The sequence below is a fragment of the Amblyraja radiata genome, chromosome 9, assembly GCF_010909765.2.
Source record: "Amblyraja radiata isolate CabotCenter1 chromosome 9, sAmbRad1.1.pri, whole genome shotgun sequence".
NCBI classification, from domain to species: Eukaryota; Metazoa; Chordata; class Chondrichthyes; order Rajiformes; family Rajidae; genus Amblyraja; species Amblyraja radiata.
In genome coordinates, this window is record NC_045964.1 from 22,638,473 (window position 1) to 22,660,009 (window position 21,537).

General features: G+C 40.2%; 1 protein-coding gene across 5 annotated transcripts in view; it reads right to left on the reverse strand.

Moving 5' to 3' along the window:
• The window catches only part of sptb (spectrin beta, erythrocytic), a 207,273-nt gene that overhangs the window by 11,577 nt on the left and 174,159 nt on the right, over positions 1-21,537 (reverse strand). For all 5 annotated transcript variants that reach the window (XM_033026870.1, XM_033026869.1, XM_033026867.1 and 2 more), the window contains exon 33: positions 1,065-1,339. In XM_033026870.1, the coding sequence (XP_032882761.1) occupies positions 1,065-1,339 (275 nt within the window). The remainder of the gene's footprint in view (positions 1-1,064; positions 1,340-21,537) is intronic.

Sequence of the window (21,537 nt, forward strand, 5' to 3'; positions counted from 1 at the left end):
TGCGGACTCGGACCGATCCTGTTACTGCTATCCAAATGTGCCGCTATTTCATCTTTTATAATTGACTCCAGCATCTTCCCCACCACCGATGTCAGGCTAACTGGTCTATCACTGTGTATCAACTCTGGTCCAAAATACTGGAACCATTTGTAATGTTTTAACTCCCACCCTGACTGTTATCAGGAGCATAAACAATGTGTCACTTAATCTTCCGAGCTTAGACAGTTCAGAAAGACAAAAATTAGTTGAAGAAAGTAATTGAATCGGAAGGCGATAAAGATCTTTCAAAATGTTTCAGCATTGGAAGAATTGACAGAGGTGATGCTGTGAAAGTGGAACTAAACTAAACAGAATGAACGTTGGGTTTATAGTTTCACTCAAGATAACAAGGACATCTGATGTTCCCCTGAAAAGAAAAAAATCAAATGGGTTGGAATCAGTGAGGAGCAAATAGAGGCTTATGTCTTTCCAAGGTTGAGCAAAAAGATCACCTGTTTTCAGCAGTTTACCAGCTTCAAGGTTTTTCAAGCAATCGGGAAATATGGCAGAAAAGTAAAATTGGATATCATCAGCAGTGACATTATTCAGTAAGAACATTTACGACATTTTAAATCAAATATATTTTCTATCAAAGTGAGCTTTGTTTGGAGAATGTAACAGTGTTCAACTTCGAGATTCCAGTGTTGACCTTATTCAGGGTGAGATGCAAAACACTCTTTGATACTTTGGGGAAAGATTTAATGTTATATTAAATGATGAAATAGGCAACCAGTTTTTAAATAATTTACTTTTGACACATCACACAGAATAAATATTTTCTGTGTGCTTTTAAAGAATATCCTTTGAAGGATATCCCTAAAAGCACTGTACATGTGTTACTTAGCTATCCCTGTAGCTTCTCTGAATTAATCTTGTGCTAAAACGTTGGTAGGTTAGGGTTATGTGAGATTGTCCACATTCAGTTCACACAAGTTACTTATAACTGGAAGAAGTAAAAGATCTAAACAGTATGTCAACTCTGATCATAAAAGAAAAAAAAAAAAATCAAAGCCTGAAAAAGTCACCTGTTTGATGCCTTCTTGTTATGTCCTTCCAGTTCATGTTTACGTCCCAGATATCCTCCCACTTGGACAATATCTTCCATTGAGGTAAATCTGGGAAGGGTAGATGAAGTTCTGGGCTTTTCAATTTCCACTGCTGGTAATATCAAAGGTGGAAGCTTGGAGACCCTCTCATGAGGCTTCTCTTCAAACAATGATTTTTCTTCACTCTCTAATGCTTTATCTTCTGGGCTGTCAGTACCATTTACCATGGTGGACAGATCTTCCGGTGTAGTTATCTATGGGTGGTTGCAGACAACAGTGACTAAAATATTGAGCATTATGTCTTTTATTGTTTTTGAATTAACGCAATACAGATTAGTGATCAAATGCAATCATTCACGCTCTCAATTATCCCATCAAGCAAATATTCCAGAATTATTAGCTTTAATTTTACCAAGGTGCATGCCAAGTAGCAAAATATAAAATAATCCTCACATCATTGACTATTGATATGATTGTTAATATGTTATAGTGAAATTAGTTTGTTTACTACTTTAACAATATTTATGTTTGGTTGTTTGAAGTGAGCATTTTTATTAAAAAGGAAGAATATATTGTGCTCTTAGAGGGTTGTGGTGAATAAGAACACTACATTTAGTAAGTTGCCCTCTAAAATTTCCCATGAACTTCTTTCCCTTTTGATCTTCCTTCTCATGTATTTCTCAAAGGCTCCAAGCTCCAGTGTTACACACATTAGGTTAAATTATCAGAAAGGAGCATCCACTTAACAACACTTACTTTTAGTTTTATCTCTGTCGCCCCCACACCTGCTGACACACCACTCAATCTTGCTACTTCCGAAAGGACTGAAGTTCATTTCCTTGACTCCAGTAAGGGCAGGAGAGGTTCATTTACACAGAGTGTTGCTAATTTTAATCAGTTATGCCGCTGCAATCTTAAACAGCCAATGCAGAAATAACAGTTGGCGATATTAGCAAATACATTGAATAATAAATTGCCTCATATCAGCATGGGCTTTTAAAATGTATGCAAGCTTATATTTGTGCTAAAATAACACAGAAGGCAAACATACTGGAGTTTATTTGTAAATATAATTTTAGTAATCTCCAAGCTATTTATTAGTTTTGAGTATTTATTGCAAAGCTCACAGATTTTCAAAAAAATCATTATTGTCAGTGTTGCTAAAAGTTTTGATGAGTGGAAAAGTTCTTGGTAGCAGACCTCTCACATCATAAATGAAAGTTGTTCAGGAGTTTTTAATGCCAGTTTGGATAACTGAATATTATCAAAATCTCAAAGCCAGATTATTTTGTAGACAAAATATGCAAAAGTGATACTTCTCATTGTTTCTTATGTTGAATCACCAATTTTGGAAGAAACCTGGTCCAAATTTTTGCTTTTTTTTCCAGGGTTTCGCTGTTCCTAACTCAAATGCTTACTGGATTTATTTTTCAGACTGCATTATTTCACAGGAATCTGTTAGTTCATGGGATATATAATGGGTTCACCAAGTAGTTCAGTTCAGTTCACCACTGCATTATATGAAAGTATGGTACCTGTTGACAGATGCTGGTAGGTCTGTTGAACTAAACTGAAAACAAAGCTCTCTTCAGTGTTCTTTAATTAAGGGCTGAGGCTTTATTTAAAATGCATTGGTTTTAAAAATGTTTTCCTTGCAGCTCTCGCAACTCAGAATGCAATAGGATGTCATCAATTTAAGGCTTTCTACGATAGTTTAGAAGAGGTTAAAAACTTCCCTCTTTTCCCCCACCGAAATATGTCCGTGGCAGCATTGTACAAGTTTGGGATTCGCAATGATTGTTGCAACTAGATTCTTGCGTCAAGTTGTTTTGCTTTATGTTTTCAATCCTATTTTAACCTTCAAGGAATCATTGGGTAGCAAGAGTTCACAACTTAAAATCTGTCATTGCACATTGCAAGTTCTGATTGATCATTCCCAGTATTCCAGTTAGACATCTCACTGCCTGATTAAATTACATGGTGGAGTAAAGGGAGGATGAAAATCCTTTCATGACTGTTACTGGAAGAAAGGCTTGGATGAAAATGTCCCCTGAAATGAGTAGCAGGTTCAACACTTTGGACATAAGGGATGCATGAAAAGGACGGGTCAGTAAGAGGTACAAATTCTGATGGAAGAGCAGAACGCAAGGATATTTGTGTAAATGTATGGTGGTATACTGTTAAGATACAATACCTGGCTCGAGCCAACAGGGGATGTAGATGGAAACAATAAATAATATAAAATTAATAAGCACAGTGTGAGGAAAGATGAGTTAATAACCATATAACCATATAACAATTACAGCACGGAAACAGGCCATCTCGGCCCTACAAGTCCGTGCCGAACAACTTTTTTCCCTTAGTCCCACCTGCCTGCACTCATACCATAACCCTCCATTCCCTTCTCATCCATATGCCTATCCAATTTATTTTTAAAAGATACCAACGAACCTGCCACCACCACTGCCACTGGAAGCTCATTCCACACCGCTTTTCTATTAATTTCTATTAATAATAGAAAAGTGGAGCCTCTTTTTAAATAATCACATCAATAAAAAGTTTAACAAATAAAATTAATTCAGATTAGAAACTGGAAAACCGATAATAACTCAAAAGTAGATGAAGCTGAACTGCATTGCATTAAATTTTCACAAAACAGAATAACTTCAATATCAGAAGGAAAGAGTAAAGATAAAAATAAATTAAAGTGGGGCCTTACAGTGCCCTCCATAATGTTTGGGACAAAGACCCATCATTTATTTATTTCCCTCTGTACTCCACAATTTGAGATTTGTAATAGACAAAAAAAATCACATGTGGTTAAAGTGCACATTGTCAGTTTAATAAAGGCCATTTTTATACATTTTGGTTTTGCCACGTAGAAATTACAGCAGTATTTATACATAGTCCCCCCATTTCAGGGCACCATAATGTTTGGATCGCAGCAATGTCATGTAAATTAAAGTAGACAGGTTTAGTATTTTGTTGCATATCCTTTGCATGCAATGACTGCTTGAAGTCATTGATTCATGGGCATCACCAGTTGCTGGGTGTCTTCTCTGGTGATGCTCTGCCAGGCATGTATTGCAGCCATCTTTAGCTTATGCTTGTTTTGGGGGCTAGTCTCCTTCAGTTCTCTCTTCAGCATATAAAAGGCATGCTCAATTGGGTTCATATCGGGTGATTGACTTGGCCACTCAAGAATTGACAATTTTTTAGCTTTGAAAAGCTCCTTTGTTGCTTTAGCAGAATGTTTGGGATCATTGTCTTGCTGTAGAATGAACCGCTGGCCAATCAGTTTTGGGACATTTGTTTGAACTTGAACAGATGAGATGTGTCTATATCCTTCAGAATTCATTATACTACTACCATCAGCAGTTGTATCATCAATGACGATAAGTGAGCCAGTACCTTCAGCAGCCATACATGCCCAGGTCATAACACCCCCACCACCGTGTTTCACAGATGAGGTGGTATGCTTTGGATCTTGAGCAGTTCCTTTCTCCTCCATATTTTGCTTTTGCCATCACTCTAATATGTTAATCTTCATCTCATCTGTCCACAAGACCTTTTTCCAGAACTGTGGTTACTCTTTTAAGTACTTCTTGGCAAACTGGAACCTGGCCATCCTATTTTTGCAGCTAACCAGTGGTTTGCATCTTGCAGTGTAGCCTCTGTATTTCTGTTCATGAAGTCTTCTGCGGGCAGTGGTCATTGACAAATCCACACCTGACTCCTGAAGCGTGTTACTGATCTGTCGGACAGGTGTTTGGGGATTTTTCTTTATTATAGAAATAATGATTCTGTCATCAGCTGTGGGGGTCATCCTTGGCCTGCCAGTCCCTTTGCAATTAGTAAGCTCACCAGTGCTCTCTTTCTTCTTAATGATGATCCAAACAGTTAATTTTGGTAAGCCTAAGGTTTAGCTGATGTCCCTAACAGTTTTATTCTTGTTTCTCAGTCTTATAATGGCTTCTTTGACTTTCATTGGCACAACTTTGGTCCTCATGTTGATAAAAAGCAATAAAAGTTTCCAAAGGTGATGGAAAGACTGGAGGAAAGACTAGGTGCTGAGACCTCTCATACCTGCATTAAGGAGGCAATTAAACACACCTGAGCAATTACAATCACCTGTGAAGCCATGTGTCCCAAACATTATGGTGCCCTGAAATGGGGGGACTATGTATAAACACAGTTGTAATTTCTATATGGTGAAACCAAAATGTATAAAAATGTATAAAAGATTTAAATAAAATCTGACAGTGTGCAGTTTAACCACATGTGATTTTTTTTCAATTTCAAATCTCAAATTGTGGAGTACAGAGGTAAATAAATTAATGATGGGGCTTTGTCCCAAACATTATGGAGGACATTGGAAATTGGTTGGTTTCACTCAAAGTTAACATGACCCTGACCAGATGGGATACATCCAGGCCACTGAAGAAAGCTCAACTTGAGCTGCAAAGGCCTGTGGCAGAAACCTTTCAACCCTCCAAAATCTGACAGAGAAGAACAGGGCTGCAACAGTAGGCCAATCAAATCAATGTCAGTGGTGGAAAAACTCCTGGACACTCATATTGAGGACCAAATTAATTATCACTGGGGAGAAGCATTGATTAAGAAGGGATAGTATGGATTTTCATACGTTAGAGAAGCAGAATTAGGCCATTCAGCCCATCAAGTCTATTCTGCCATTCAATCACAGATGGTCTATCTTTCCCTCTCATCCCCATTCTCCTGCCTTCTCCCCATAACCCCTGACACCCTTATTAATCAAGAATCTGTCGATCTTTGTCTTAAAAATATCCGTAGACTTGGCCTCCTCAGCCTTCTGTTGTATGTGGTAAGGTCATGTGAATAAACAAATGCTGCAATATTATCCCATGGAGACATTTTAAAAGCAATTGGATAGGTTTTCAAGGGGGGGGAAGCACTGGAACACAGAACAATATTGGAAAGACCTTTCAAAGAGATGGCACATGCACAATGCATATGCTGTTGTTCATGATTTTATAAGACTACTCGTTCACAGAATATTTAACTGCTTCAGTACTTAATAACAAAATCACCAGCAGAAAAGTCAATTCATAAGTTATCGGAGCAGAATTAGGCCATTCAGCCCATCAGATCTACTCCACCATTCAATCATGGCTGTACTAACTTTCCCTCTCAACCCAATTCTCCTGCCTTCTCCCTGACACTATTATTAATCAAGAATCTATCAATCTCTGCCTTAAAAATATCCATTGACATGGCCTCTACAGCTAACTGTGGCAATGAATTCCATGGATTCACCACACCCTAACTAAAAAAAATTCCTCCTCATCTCCTTTTATTCTGAGGCTCTGGCTTCTGATCCTAGATTCTCCCACTGGTGGAAACATCCTCTCCACATCTGCTTAATCCAGTCCTTTCACTATTCGGTAAGTTTCAATGAGGTCCCCCACTTGGAATATTTAAGGGCCTGTCCTACTTGGCGATTTTTTTTGGCGACTGCTGGCATCATTGAGTGCCGTATCAGGTCACCGAAAAATTCGCGGCGTGACACGGCGGTGACGACGTATTGGCGCATGTTGTTTTTTCAAGTGTCGCAACATTTTTTTTGTCGCCGCTGGATTTTGAAATGTTCAAAATCTTTTGCCAACCCTGATATGACGCCGGCAGTCGTCGAAAAAGAAAATCGCCTAAAATCTTTCCCTGTGCTCTCTATTGCTTCAGAGAGATAACCAGTAACCTTCCAACATCTGAGACAAATCAAAAAAAGCTAGCAGGAGCATGAAATCTGAAGTAAAAACAGAAAATGCTGCAAATATTTGGCAGGTCAGGCAGCTTATGTGGAATGAGAAACACTTATATTTCATGTCAAAGACCTTTGTTTCTTTCAAAAGATGCTGCCTGACCTACTGAGCGTTTTTAACATGTTTTACTTTTGTTTCAAGGGCTGTGAGTTGAGCAAGTACTTTTCCATTTCTTTTGAAAATTCTCTTGAGAAGATAGGAGAATGTTTGTGTACAAGAAAGATCAAGAGAGTTTTATTGTCATGTGTCCCTGATAGGACAATGAAACTCTTGCTTTGCTTTAGCACACCAGACCATAGTAGGCACGAATACTGAACAGATCAGTGTGTCCATATACCATTGCATAAATATATACACACATGAATAATTCAACTGATAAAGTGCAAATAAACAGATTATTGGCTATTAATGTTCAGAGTTTTGTCCGAGCCGAGTTTAATAGCCTGATGGCTGTGGGGAAGAAGCTGTTCCTGAAGCTGGTCGTTGCAGTCGTCAGGCTCCTGTACCTTCTACCTGAAGGTAGTGGGGAGATGAGTGTATGGCCCGGATGGTGTGGGTCCTTGATAATGCTGCCAGCCTTTTTTAAGCAGCGACTAGGACAGATCCCCTCGATGGACGGGAGATCAGATCCGATGATGGACTGGGCAAGCCACGATGCAACCAGTCAACATGCTCTCCACTGTGCACCTGTAGAAGTTAGAGAGAGTCCTCCTTGACATACCGACTCTCCGTAATCTTCTCAGGAAGTAGAGGTGCTGTTATTGATTGATTACAGCTCAGCATGTAATCAATGCTTTCTTTATGATTGCATCAGTGTTCTCGGACCAGGAAAGGTTTTCAGAGATATGCACGCCCAGAAATTTGATGCTCTTGACCCTTTCCACTATCGACCCGTTTATATGAACGGGACCGTGGGTCCCCATCCTCTCCCTTCCAAAGTCCACAATCAGTTCCTTGGTTTTGCTGGTGTTGAGGACCAGGTTATTGTGTTGGCACCATTTGGTCAGTCAGTCGATCTCACTTCTGTACTCTGACTCGTGCCCATCAGTGATACGTTCCACAACAGTGGTATCGTCAGCGAACTTGATGATGGAGTTCGCACTATGACCGGCTACGCAGTCATGAGTATAGAGTGAGTACAGCAGGGGGCTAAGCACACAGCCTTGAGGTGCTACCGTGCTGATTGTTATTGAGGCTGACACATTTCCACCAATACAAACTGACTCTGGTTTGTGAATGAGGATCCAATTGCAGAGGGATGCGTAGAGACCCAGTTATGTGAGTTTGGTTAGCAGCTTGGAGGGGATGATTGTATTAAATGCTGAGCTGTAATCAATGAATAACAGCTTGACATATGAGTTTTTGTTGTCCAAGTGGTCCAGAGCGGAGTGGAGAGCCAGCGAGATCGCATCCACCTTTGACCTGTTATGGCAGTAAGCGAACTGCAGAGGGTCCAGGTTTTTGTCGAGGTAGGAGTTGATTTGCGCCATCATCAACCTCTCAAAGCACTTCATCACCACAGACGTTAGTGCCACTGGTCGATCGTCATTGAGGCATATCACCTTGCTCTTCTTGGGCACTGGTATAATTGATGCCCTTTTAAAGCAGGTTGGAATCTCAGACCTCAGAAGTGAGAGGTGAAAAAATGTCCGTAAAAACTCCAGCCAGTTGGTCCGCACAGGTTTTTAGAACACGACCGGGTATACGGTCAGGTCCAGGCGCTTTTCGAGGGTTCATCCCTCTGAAGGATTTTCTGACGTCGGCCTCTGTGACTGTGACTGAAATACCATCACAGCGAATGGGGGCTCGAGAAGGCACATCAGTGTTCTCCCTATCAAAGCGTGCGTAAAACGCATTGAGCTCATCAGGGAGTGATGTTTCGCCAACATTAAAGCTGCCCCCTGATCTCGCCTTGTAGGAGGTGATTGCATTCAAGCCCCGCCACAGCTGCCGAACATCTGTCTCATCCTCCAGTTTGGAGCAGGTCCCTTTTGGCCTTTTTGATGGCCTTACCAAGGTCGTATCTGGACTTCTTATAGACTAATGTATCATCAGTCATGAATGCCTGGTGTCTGAGAGACGAGAATATTAAACTTCTGTTTTCCTGGATGCTTCATTCATGAAACTTGGCTGTATTTTCTATCTTTTGGCAATAACAAGTTGGCTTTTTTTTAAAATAAATAAAACATTTCATTGCCAGGCATAGGATCTAGAAGGTTCAGTACATTGTTGGAGATAGGTTTAACAGTGTAAAGGATGGAAATTGGAAGATTACTTTTGACTAGATTGATGACACTGAGGTGTCATAGACATTCGCTTTTGACATCTGTGATCTCAGAATTGAATGATCAAGAGAATGTGTAAAACTGACTTGTTTACTAGAGACGTGTTAATCAATGGCCAAAAAAGAAATTGAAAAGATCAAGTTAAACATAAAAATAGAACGCTAAGTCCAAAGAAGGGTCCCAACCCGAAACGTCACCCATACATGTCATCCAGAAATGTTGCCTGACCTGCTGGGCTACCCCAGCGCTTTGCTTTTTTTTGGTAAACGAGCATCTTCAGTGTCTTCACTAATATGTTATTACTTCCAGTTTAATTCAGTTGGTAACTCACTTGCCATGAGGCCACTAGTTTGCGACTTGATTGCAGGCTCTTTGTGGTTATTTGAGTGCTGTGGTTAGCAAGTTCTATGCTGGAGGGGCAACACTGAGGGTGCGTGCTGCTTTTGACAGAATCATCCTATATTAGAATAGTATTAAGGGAATTGTATATGTCAAAGGGCCTGTAATGAAAGAATGCTGCAGTCAGATGGGCAGTACAGAGGGAGGGCATCATTGGCAGTAGTTTGAGAGAATGTCTCATTATTCAAGGAGGAGAAATGAGAGGGTGTCGGGCACGTCAGTGGGGCTATCCTAGGGGAGTGCTGAAATATATAGGAAATGTTGAAAATATTTATGTCAGGCAGAAAATCTATTTCCAGCATTTTCTGTTTTATTTCAAATTTCCAACAGCTACTGTTTTGCTTTTACACTAAGGAAGGGCATTTTTTTTAAATCTGAGAGGCAGGAGAAAGGAGGACTTTTTTATGTTTTAAAACAAAATCCACAACAAGTAAAAACTGAAGGAATGAGATTCATTCGTTTTGAAAGTTAATTCAATCCCAGAGTGACTGGTTGGCATTTATTAACTGATCTTTGGAAGAAGAAATAGTGGATCTCTATTATCATAGTTTAGTCGACAACCAGTGCATCTAGAACCACACCACACAATTGTTTGCAATGTTTGTGTAACAAATGGAGTGCAGTAGGATATCATAGTCGATGTTAGCTCAATTCCCTATGCTTCTGCACTCAGAGGTTGCTGCCTGATTTGTAATATCAACAGGACTTATTAGATATTGGACATCATTGCTTTTTATTACAGAGAGTGGTGAATCTCTGGAACTCTCTGCCACAGAAGGTAGTTGAGGCCAGTTCATTGGCTATATTTAAAAGGGAGTTGGATGTGGCTCTTGTGGCTAAAGGGATCAGGGGCTATGGAGAGAAGGCAGGTACAGGATACTGAGTTGGATGAGAATTAACTTTCAAAACGAATGAATCTCATTCCTTCAGTTTTTACTTGTTGTGGATTTTGTTTTAAAACATAAAAAAGTCCTCCTTTCTCCTGCCTCTCAGATTTAAAAAAAATGCCCTTCCTTAGTGTAAAAGCAAAACAGTGGCTGTTGGAAATTTGAAATAAAACAGAAAATGCTGGAAATAGATTTTCTGCCTGACATAAATATTTTCAACATTTCCTATATATTTCAGCACTCCCCTAGGATAGCCCCACTGACGTGCCCAACACCCTCTCATTTCTCCTCCTTGAATAATAAGACATTCTCTCAAACTACTGCCAATGCTGCCCTCCCTCTGTACTGCCCATCTGACTGCAGCCATGATCATATTGAATGGCGGTGCAGGCTCGAAGGGCCGAATGGCCTACTCCTGCACCTATTTTCTATGTTTCTATGTTTCTATTACACCAAATCATGGCCAAACTGATCCAGGTGTCAGGTGTGATGGGGAGAAGGCAGGAGAATGGGATTGAGAGGGAAAGTTAGATCAGCCTTGATTGAATGATGGAGTAGAATGGCCTAAGTCTGCTTCTGTAACATATGAACTTGTGATCCCCGAAAAAGATTATGAAAATAACCGTAAACTTGTGCACACCATCACAAGCATGGTGTCCACCCAAAAAGCCAGTTTAAGTCACAAAATGCGTAGGTCCCAATGGGAACACTTTGAATTTATTGCATCTCCTGACACCAAGTTGGCAGAAGGATGGCAGTTCTTAAAGCGACACTCCTCATGACAGCCAGACGGCAGCAACACACAGGGAGAAGAGAGAAACTGGAGAGCACCAAGGTTTTCTGAGAAAGACACTGAATATGATAGATTTCAGAAGGGAAAAAGATGAAGTGGTGCCACAAGAAAAATCATGACATCGCTAGATATGTCAAGGTGACCTTTGCAGCACTTGTTATTTAATGCATTAAATAGTGATAAATATTTAATGCTGTCAGTTACATGCAGAGCCAGAGAGGCATGTACCTTTCAGATGGCCTCCATCTCGACCTCATTGCGATAGATATCTGATCTCAAACCCCCAAGCAATGATCAAGTAAATAAGCTTTACATTCTTGTCCATTGATTCAGACACTGTCAGTTTTAAGAGGAGATTACTGGGTGGGGATGGGTTGCTTTCTAAGATGCGACATCTCATCATGCTCATGGACACTCGTTAAATGAATTCCTTGTAATTAAGTTCTCTTAAAACACTTTGCTAGCTGGAACTAACAGTGAATACTTTGGATGGCTTGTTGCAATCTGTAGTGAAGTCTGAAGCTGCCTTGTGATGTGCTTGCGGAGTAGGCCAAGTGTCATCCAAATGTAAAACTCAACAGGATGTGCTTCTTGTCTTTTGTGTTGCCAAAGGCAGTCGTTTTATAGACCCGGGATGCCCAGTTTACGTCAGGGATGCTTCAAATGTTTGTTGCACTATATAATACCAGACATCACTGATGTTCTGAAGCAGGGTCCCGACCTTAACCATTCTCAGTTCCTTTCCCCCTCACACAAGCTACTTGACCCGTTGAGTTCTTCCAGTATATTGCCTGCTGCTTCAGATTCCAGTATTTGGAGTCTCTTGTGTCTCCAACAGATATCATCTCATGCTGGCAAAATCAATGAATGTTCATTACAGATCTCAATTTCACCTGGAAGTTATCCTGCTTGGATTTACTCCAGATTACATTGTACAACATGGATTGTACAACACAAGAAAATAAATATAATGTAATCTGATTTGCAAGAAAACGAGTGCCATTATCCTGACCATTATGTTCACACTAGTATATTGCACATTATTTAGCATAAATCATGGGGGACTTTTTATTGAACAGGTAAGACCATCCTCCACAAAATCGAATATTCTTAACCTACAAGCATTCTCAGTTTTCCTATAAAAATGCTACATCGAAGCAATGGAAGAGACAGCACACCCACACCTCTACTTTTGGAGAAGGCTTAAAGGTTTGGCATGTCCCCAACAACCCTGACCAACTTCTACAGATGTCCTGTAGAAAGCATTTTATCGGGATGCATCACAGCATGGTTTCAGAACAGCTCCATCCAAGACTGCAAGAAATTGTAGAGAGTTGTGGACTAAGCTCAGACCATCACGCAAACCAATCTCCCTTCCATTGACTCCACACTGCCTTGGCAAGGTCACCAGCATATTCAAGGACCAGTCTTACCACGGTCACTCCCTCTTCTCCTCTCTCCCATCAGGCAAGAGGTACATAAGTTTGAAAACACATACATCCAGATTCAGGGACAGTTTCTTCCCAGTTGTTATCAGGCAATTGAACTGTCCTCTCACCAACGAGAGACCAGCCCTGATCTACTTCATTGGAGACTTTCGAACTATCTTTAAGCTGACTCGACTGGACTTTATCTCGCACTATACGTTATTCCCTTTATCTGTACACTGTGGACAGCTTGGTTGTAATTATGTATAGCCTTTTCCCTGACAGGATAGTATGCAATAAAAAGGCTTTTCACTGTACCTCGGTACACGTGACAATAACAATAAACTAAACTATGAAAACGGATGCAGAGAATTTCTGATGACAGATTATTTAGCTGAAATGCAGCTCTGCTTCTCCTTCCAGTGATGCTGCTGGTGAGTATTTCCAGCATTCGCTGAGTTAGATAGAGCTCTTAAAGATAGCGGAGTCAAGGGATATGGGGAGAAGGCAGGAACGGGGTACTGATTGTGGATGATCAGCCATGATCACATTGAATGGCGGTAGTGGCTCGGGCTGAATGGCCTACTCCTGCACCTATTGTCTATTTCAGATTTACCATATCTGCAGTAAGTTTTTTCAATTTCACATATCAGTTCCAATGTCCTATTTTTTCTCAGAAATGGTCAAAGAATAATTACACACATCCAATCATTAATACAAGCAATAAAGCCTATTCAAATAAACATCAATACAAATTGATGATTCACAGATATATAAGCAAAACAATTGTTGTGCTGTGATGTCTTCATTTCAAGATTCCTTCTTAATCTCTGCTTTTTTACCATGCCCCACCTCCTTTTCTCTGAAACGTTGGAGGTTGTGGGGAGACCTGACAGAAGTATATAAATTTATAAGAGGCATAGATAGAGTAGACACTCAGAGCCCTTTTCCTAGAATGGAAAAATCAAATACTAGAGGGCATAGCTTTAAGGTGAGAAGGGCAAAGTTTAAAGGAGATGTGCATGGCAATTTTCTTTTTGCACGGAAGGCAGTGAGTGCCTGGAACACGTTGCTAGGATTGGTGAATGAGGCAGATGTGATAGTGACATTATTTAAAAGGCTTTTGGATAGGCATATGGATATGCAGGAATGGAAGGATGTGGATTATGCGCAGGTAGATAAGAGATGGTCTTGACATCATGTTTGGCATATTGTGGGCCAAAGGTCCCATTATTGCGCTGTAAGAGCCTGTCCCACTTGGGCGTCATTTGCGCGACATCCTAAAAATTGGTTGGCGCTTGGTGACGCCGGCATGGCGCCTGGTGAGGCGTGGTGGCGTATGCAGTGACGCGCGGTGACGAGTGGTAACGCACGGTGCCCCAGGATTTTGGAATGCTCAAAATCCTCGCACGCCACCTGCGTGACGTGTCCCTTGCGCACGCCGACGTACTGATGGCGTGTGCTGACGGCGTAAGTGCAGCGTGTGGTGACGCATGGTTACGCACGAACATTGCCTATGCTAATTTATTATGCGTCACCGTGCATCAACGTCGGTAACCATGCGCCGCCCCGTACGCCGTCCGTGCGCCATTTGAGCGCCGCACCACGTGACCACCCGGGTATAAAGCGCGCGTAGTTTTGAAAATTTTTCACTGGGAAAATCCTTGCCACGGAGATCGGACTAATTACGAACGACATCGTAAATGGCTCCCAAAAGAAGCAGGACCCTCAAGAGCATTTGGCGCGCGACTGTCGTACTGCTGGACGATTTTTGCGCGACTGTCGCTTGTCAGTCACTACCGGCCTGTCGCGTAAATGACGCCCAAGTGGGACAGGCCCTGTACTGTTCCAAGTTCTATCTTTTTTCTGTGATTCTTTTATCTAGTTTTTCTAAGTTTTCACACATTTGATTTACTATTTTTAAGTCTGTCTGTTCAAAAGTCTAAATTAAAGGTTATACAAAATTATAATGGAGAAATGAAGGCTGTCATAATCAACAAGCCATTGTCTACTTTCCATGTACATATCCAGTCTGAGAATCTACAGCCAAACACAGTACAGTGTTGCAAAGTGAGTTAAATGACAAATATCCTAACTGGATTTCTATGACTTTGATGAGAACTTGGAATCTCGCAAACTTTACATCCTGCAAAGAACATAAATGTAAATAGCTTTCAATTATGAGAACAAATTTCCACAAACAAAGTCTGAGAATGGCAGGACATTAGAAGGCTTGACCAAGGCTTTAATGGAAAGCATCTGCTGAAAACAGGAAGTATAAAAAATGAGGGGATACGTTTAGCCAAATGGCTCACATCCCAAATAAACAAACAAATGGAGGACAGAACACAATCCAGTACCAAAATTATTAGTGTAGCGTATACATGCCAAACATTAGACAGAAACATAAAATCCATTATGTATGCTGCATTTTCACTCTTGTTTTTTAAGTTTGAAGGAAGATTTATACGGCACTGCAACATTTACTTCAGGTTGCCTCATACACCAAATCCTGCAATTATCTCAATAAAACATCTGTTCCTTTCCTTGTGCTGATAATGGTGCTGTTTTGTAGTTCTTCGATGCCTTTACAGCAACAACATGTTTTGTCTCCAGCAGAAACTTTGTGACTTATTCCTTTCCTTTCCTTTTCACTACCACGAAGCCCAGCTATTTTCTCCAGTCTTGACCGAGACTTTCCGCTGTTCCCTGAAAGCTCCATATACCCATGTCTTTCTGAGCAAACAACTCAAAACCTGTTACAGGATTTACCAAGAGAAAGAAATAACAGGGGCAAGCAAGGCAGAGAATAACGTAAAAGATTACGTTATGCAGGGACACCAAATCACAGTTGGGAAGTCGACCATTCATGTCCATACTAACACATCAGCAACCCATGCTCTCTCACCCTCTCCTCTTTGCCCTGCAAATTCTTTATTTTAAGTCTTTAGACTTGAGACAGAAATACAGCTCAGAAACAAGTTATTCGGTCCACCGAGTTCGCGCCCTCTAGCGATCATCCCTAACACCAGCATTATCCTTCACACTGGAGAAAATGTAACTGTGTGAAAGAAAATTTCACCAAAGCCAATTAACCTACAAACCTGTATGTCTTTGGAGCGTGAAATCCAAGCAGTCATAGGGAGAATGTACAAACTCCATACAGACTGCACCCGCAGTCAGATCAAACCCGGGTGCCTGGCGCTGTAAGGCAGCATCTCTACCACTGTGCTGCCTTCTGTTAAACAGTTTCCCTTTGGAAGCAGCAATTGAATCTATATCCACCTATAGGAATGGAAGTACATTCTCGGAGCAAACCACCAGCAGAGTATTTTTCTCAAAAGGGAACTGCAGATGCTGGAATATCGAAGGTACACAAAATTGCTGGGGAAACTCAGCGGGTGCAGCAGCGTCTATGGAGCGAAGGAAATAGGCGACGTTTCGGGCCGAAACCCTTCAGTATTTTTCTCATGTCACTTTTGCTTTCCTTTAACAATCACCTCCGTTCTATTTCATGATCCCTCAAACAATGAGAATAATGTCTTTCAATCTACTCTTTCCACAAACTTCATTATTTTCAACTTCAGCAAGGCCTTGGAATAGATTGTGCATGGTAGGTTGCTATGGAAGGTTAGATTGCGTGGGATCCAGAGAGAGATGACTGACTGGACAGAGATTTGGCTTCATTGGAAGGAAGCATTGGATGATAGTGGAAGGTTATTTACTGGACTAGAGGTCTGTGGCAGCATTTCCCGAGAAGGCTGATTGGAGTATACAAAATGAGGGATGTAGATAATCAGAAACTTCCTCTTCTCAGAGGTATCTGTGTATGATGGCACCGATTTAAGGAAATAGGTAGAACATTTAAAGGGGATCTGAGGAAGAAACCTTTCCCACAGAGGATGGTTGAAATCTGGAATACACCAGTGGTGAGGGCAGGTACTCTAACAATACATGAGAAGTATTTTAATGAGTAGGGCATGCAAGACTCTGAGTTGTTTACTGGAAAATGTGATTAGTATAGATAGATACGTGATGACTGGCAAGAACACTGTGGGCCGAATGGTTTGTTTTCATGCCGTTTGACTCTCCAAATCCTCTCCCTCCAAATTGCCCCAAAGCTGAATTCTAGCCCTTCTCATCCAAGTCTGGTCTCCACCCCCATTTCCTGGTCTGCATTCTCTTTCCTTCAAGGCAGATTTCCAACCGTCTTGGCCTCTCCATAAATAATGAGCCACTATTTTCATTGGTGCTCCTACGAAGCAGAGATAATTGAGAGTTTGGACAGGGCTTCTTCAACACTCAATACAACCAGTGGGTGAATAATCCGCACCAGCCATAAACATTGTGTATGTTAGAATCATAAGATCATAAGCGATAGGAGTAGAATCAGTCCATTCAGCCCATCAAGGCCACTCCACCATTCAATCATGACTGATCTATCTCTCGCTCCTAACCCCATTCTCCTGCCTTCTCTCTATTACCTCTGACAACTGTACTAATCAAGAATCTCTTCAGTCTTAAATATATCCACTGACTTTGCCACCACAGCCTTCTGTGGCAAAGAATTCCACAGGTTCACCACCATCTGACGAAAGAAATTCCTCCTCATCTCCTTCCTAAAAGAACGTCCTTTAATTCTGGGGCTGTGACTTCCAGTCCTAGACTCTCCCATGAGTGGAAGCATCATGCTTGAGCAAGTGACGAATTGAATGAACAAGTTGGAAGCATGTCAGGAAGTGTTCAGATAAAGACTTTGTAAGCTGCCTGAATCAGTGTTTCCAGATCATGAACACATTTTGCCACTGCTCCAAAACAAGGGTGGGAGAAAGGACAGATAACAGTTCCTGCAGTTATCTTGAATATCGAAATAGGCAATATCAAAAAACATCAAATCAAGATATAGGGGATCAATAAAGAATTTACATCTTTGAATTTGATTTATCTTCAGTTTTCACTTGGTGCCCTTTTGCTAGAACATATTTGTATTAATGTTATTTTTTTATCATCAATATTTTCATTTTATTTTTATTTTTATGCTTTGGACTTAGATCCCCCTGGAAGGAAGCTTGGCAGCGTAAGAGGATATTAACTTGAATACTTTGCCCAAGTAAATTCCAGAGGTTTGTTTCTTCCCACCCAAATCCATTTCAAAGTCATGAAATATGGAATTTATCATAGAATACAGTAAACGATGAACTCTGGAACCAAAATTAGCAGCAACCAATATCAGACCATTGCCGCACATTGAATTACAATTTCAGTATAAACTGGCAACAGAAATAACACCTTTCATCCTCAGTAGACAAATACATTACATTCTTGAGATTCCCCTTAACTTGTCTTACTGCTGTTTCTCTGTCCCTTCCTTCCCAAAATCAATTTCAAATTCCTTGCAGGAACAAAATAAAATTTTAAAAAAGATAAAAATTCACATTCATTCTGAAATATTTTCCCTGTATATTAAGTCTAACTAATGGCATACTCATGCACCTACCGTATAATTCAAAAAGAGCAGTACCTCCACTTTTATGAGAATGCTCCATTAATTCACCAAGGATAAGATGGCAAAGTACAAACTTTAATCCGGTGGCTGCTTCAACAGAGAGTATTATTGTGGATGGAATATAATTTGAAGGGTACTTTATCACACAGGGAGCATTAAAAATAAAATCGTTTTCATCAATATTCAATGTGTTTATGCCAAAACCAATTTCACTCTCTTCCATCTGGAGATGCAAATTGTATGTAATTAGCATTTCTTAACAGGAAAAAAAATTGGCTGATTTCTCCTGAAGCCAAGATAACTTACTTTTCCCCCATTACTGTGAAGAAATGTACTACGATGTTATACGCAGTACAAGGAATACATAAACTGTCTTTTATCTTGCATTAACATCTGTATATTATAATTTACAAAGATATATCAAGAATCACAATGTTTTCTTTTACTTAGAACATAGTTGCATTACATCACTTGTTGTTCATTCTCTTTTAAACATTGAAACTTGCAGCTCACTGCATTTTTGCAAATTGAGTATTGCATGCCAGCTGCACATTTAATTTTATTTCAATTTTAACAGGAGAAGATTTGTCTTTAAACCTGTTACCATCTGCTTATCTGCTCAGATAACCTCTAAGTGAACACTTGATCTTTTCCAAGTGTTTACCCAAAACATCCCCTCCACAAATACTTCCCTAACAAGCAAATTAAACCATTTCTCGTTAGATCTCCAAATAGTTGATCATTCGACTCTGCAAATAGTGGATCCCTATTCAGACACAACAGTAATCGTATTTTTAAAGTTGTGCCCTGCATTATTTATTAGTCAAGGTGGCTTACATTGCAATCAACACAAGATAATATTCTTTCCCTAATGACTGGCGGTGCAGTCAATCTTACATCTGAAATGACCAATGCCATAAATCAGTCTAATACACTGCATTGGAAGGAACTGCAGATGCTGGTTTACACCGAAGATAGAAACAAAATGCTGGAGTAACTCAGCGGAATAGGCAGTATCTCTGGATAGATGGAATGAGTGACATTTCTGGTTGAGATCCATCCCGAAACGTCACTCATTCCTTCTATCCAGAGATGCTGCCTGTTCCACTGAGTTACTGCAGCATTTTGTGTCAGTCTAATGCAATGTAACATTTGTGTCTGTCACATGCAGAGGTGCTACCCTTATGGAATGAGTGCTTAAGTGGCAGTGATTTAATGTGATGTGGCTATTGAAGCATCTTTGCATCAACACCGCAGCTGTGCATGTGTGTACAGCTTCAGATTATTGAAAGGCGTCAATAGGCTCCGAATTCAAGATACCTCATGTTTTTCTGTGGAGAAATAAGGATCTAGTTATTTGCTTGATCCCGTAGATGAGATATGTCAGTCAAAACTATTATTCCGGTGCCTTAAGTACCTACATGGCAACAGTGCCTTATCTCAACTCACTTCATAGGCTACATTTCATGTTAGTTAAACTTTATTTGACAACTTCACTCATATTGAATACTTACCAGAGTTGCTGCAGAGATGTACTTCTTCAACTTCAGTCACCTCTTCTAGCTCAAAGGCAAGGTGCTTCAACATGTCTTCATCTGGGTATGTGACAGTTTTAAACAGCATAGGGCTTAACATAGACTTGTAGTCTTCTTTGTTGAGTGCTGAAGACCAATGGCCATTAGGGTTGTTGCTGCAGTTTATTGTGCTATTGATATGTGGATTAGAGTAGGTTGAGGGCTGTGCTGAATGTTGAACCTTACTGGCCAACACCAAAATTAACACCACTGAGATGGTGCAAAGGAAAGATGTTTCATGACCATTTTTTGAACCATGGACTGGAATTTTAAATCAGGGCACCTGGATTTCTAAACAACCTTTCTTTTAGTATTCAAGAAGTTCAAACCTATTAAGTTTGCAATACCAGAGATTAAAATTGGAACAGACTATTCAGCAGCAAAATCTATAAATATCATCTCAAGAGAGGAGCTGAAAATGTTGAAGTTTCTAAAAGCTGCCTATACCAGACCATTGCCACTCATTACAATACAATTTCAGTATCAATTAATTTTTCAAAACCAAAGTTAATTTCTTTTTCTAGATAAGGGACATCAGGAAGAATGAAACTGAGCAGATGAATGGAGTTGAGCTAAGATAAGCTATTATTTGCTGAATTGTGGCAAACAAGGTCAAGGAGCAGATTGGTCCTCTCCTGTTTCAATGTTCCTTACCGCGTGGTCTAATTTCATAAACTATCACAGTTCAAAGGGAACTGATTGATTCACTGGCAATTATAATCTATTCACCAACTGTTTATTCCACACAAACTTTTCTGAGTACACATTTTTTATGCATTACATCTGAAATTTGTGTTAATGGATAAGGAATCCAAGAATGAGGAAGACTGTCCAAAAGTTTAGACTATCTATGAAAATGCCAGTGAAATATATTTTCCTTGTGACATCCAATGAATGGGAATTTCTATTTTCTTTTTTAGTTTAGTTAAGTTCAGTTTTGAGATACAGCATGGAAACAGGCCCTATGGCCAATCAAATCAGCAACGACCAGCGATCCCCGCACATTAACACTATCCTACACACATGATGGACAATTTACACATTAACCAAGACAATTAACCGACAAACATGTACGTCTTTGGAGTGTGGGAGGAAACCAAAGATATCGGAAACCAAAGATATCGAAAACCTATGCGGTCACAGGGAGAACGTACAAACTCCATACAGACAGCACCCGTAGTCAGGATCGAACCTGGGTCTGTATCTGTTTGTAGTAACATTATCTTTAAGTGTGGCTGGACTACCTTAGAGGTTGATTTTATGAACCGCAGATGATTCCTGTCATCTCACATTATTCCTCTTTACCTACTCAAACTTGTTAATTACTTTGAAAAAACCCTATTGCACCCTGCACAGGATCTGACTACAATCATGCTAGGATATGAAAATCCGTTTTGTCCATAGTTGACTTGCACCAATAATATTTTATACTGCCTAATTCTGGGAGTAACTCGATGTCTTAAAAGACAATGTGAAATCAAACAAAGAAAGCTCTAAAGATGCCTGAAGTAGTGTAGACCTGCGGATTGGGAGCATTCTAAATTCAGTGAAGGAGGTTCAAGGAATTGACAAAGGCAAATAGTATAGGAGAGTAAACAATTGAGTAACAGAAACAATAGACTGCGAGAGCTTTTGTAGGGATGTGAAAAAGAAACGGCAAGAAGATGCAAATATGAACCCCTCACAAACACACATGGGCAGAATTTACAATAGATCAGCCCATTGCAACGTCTACAGATTTGTTCTTCCAAATCCACTGATTACTTGGAGGCCTAAAAGTATA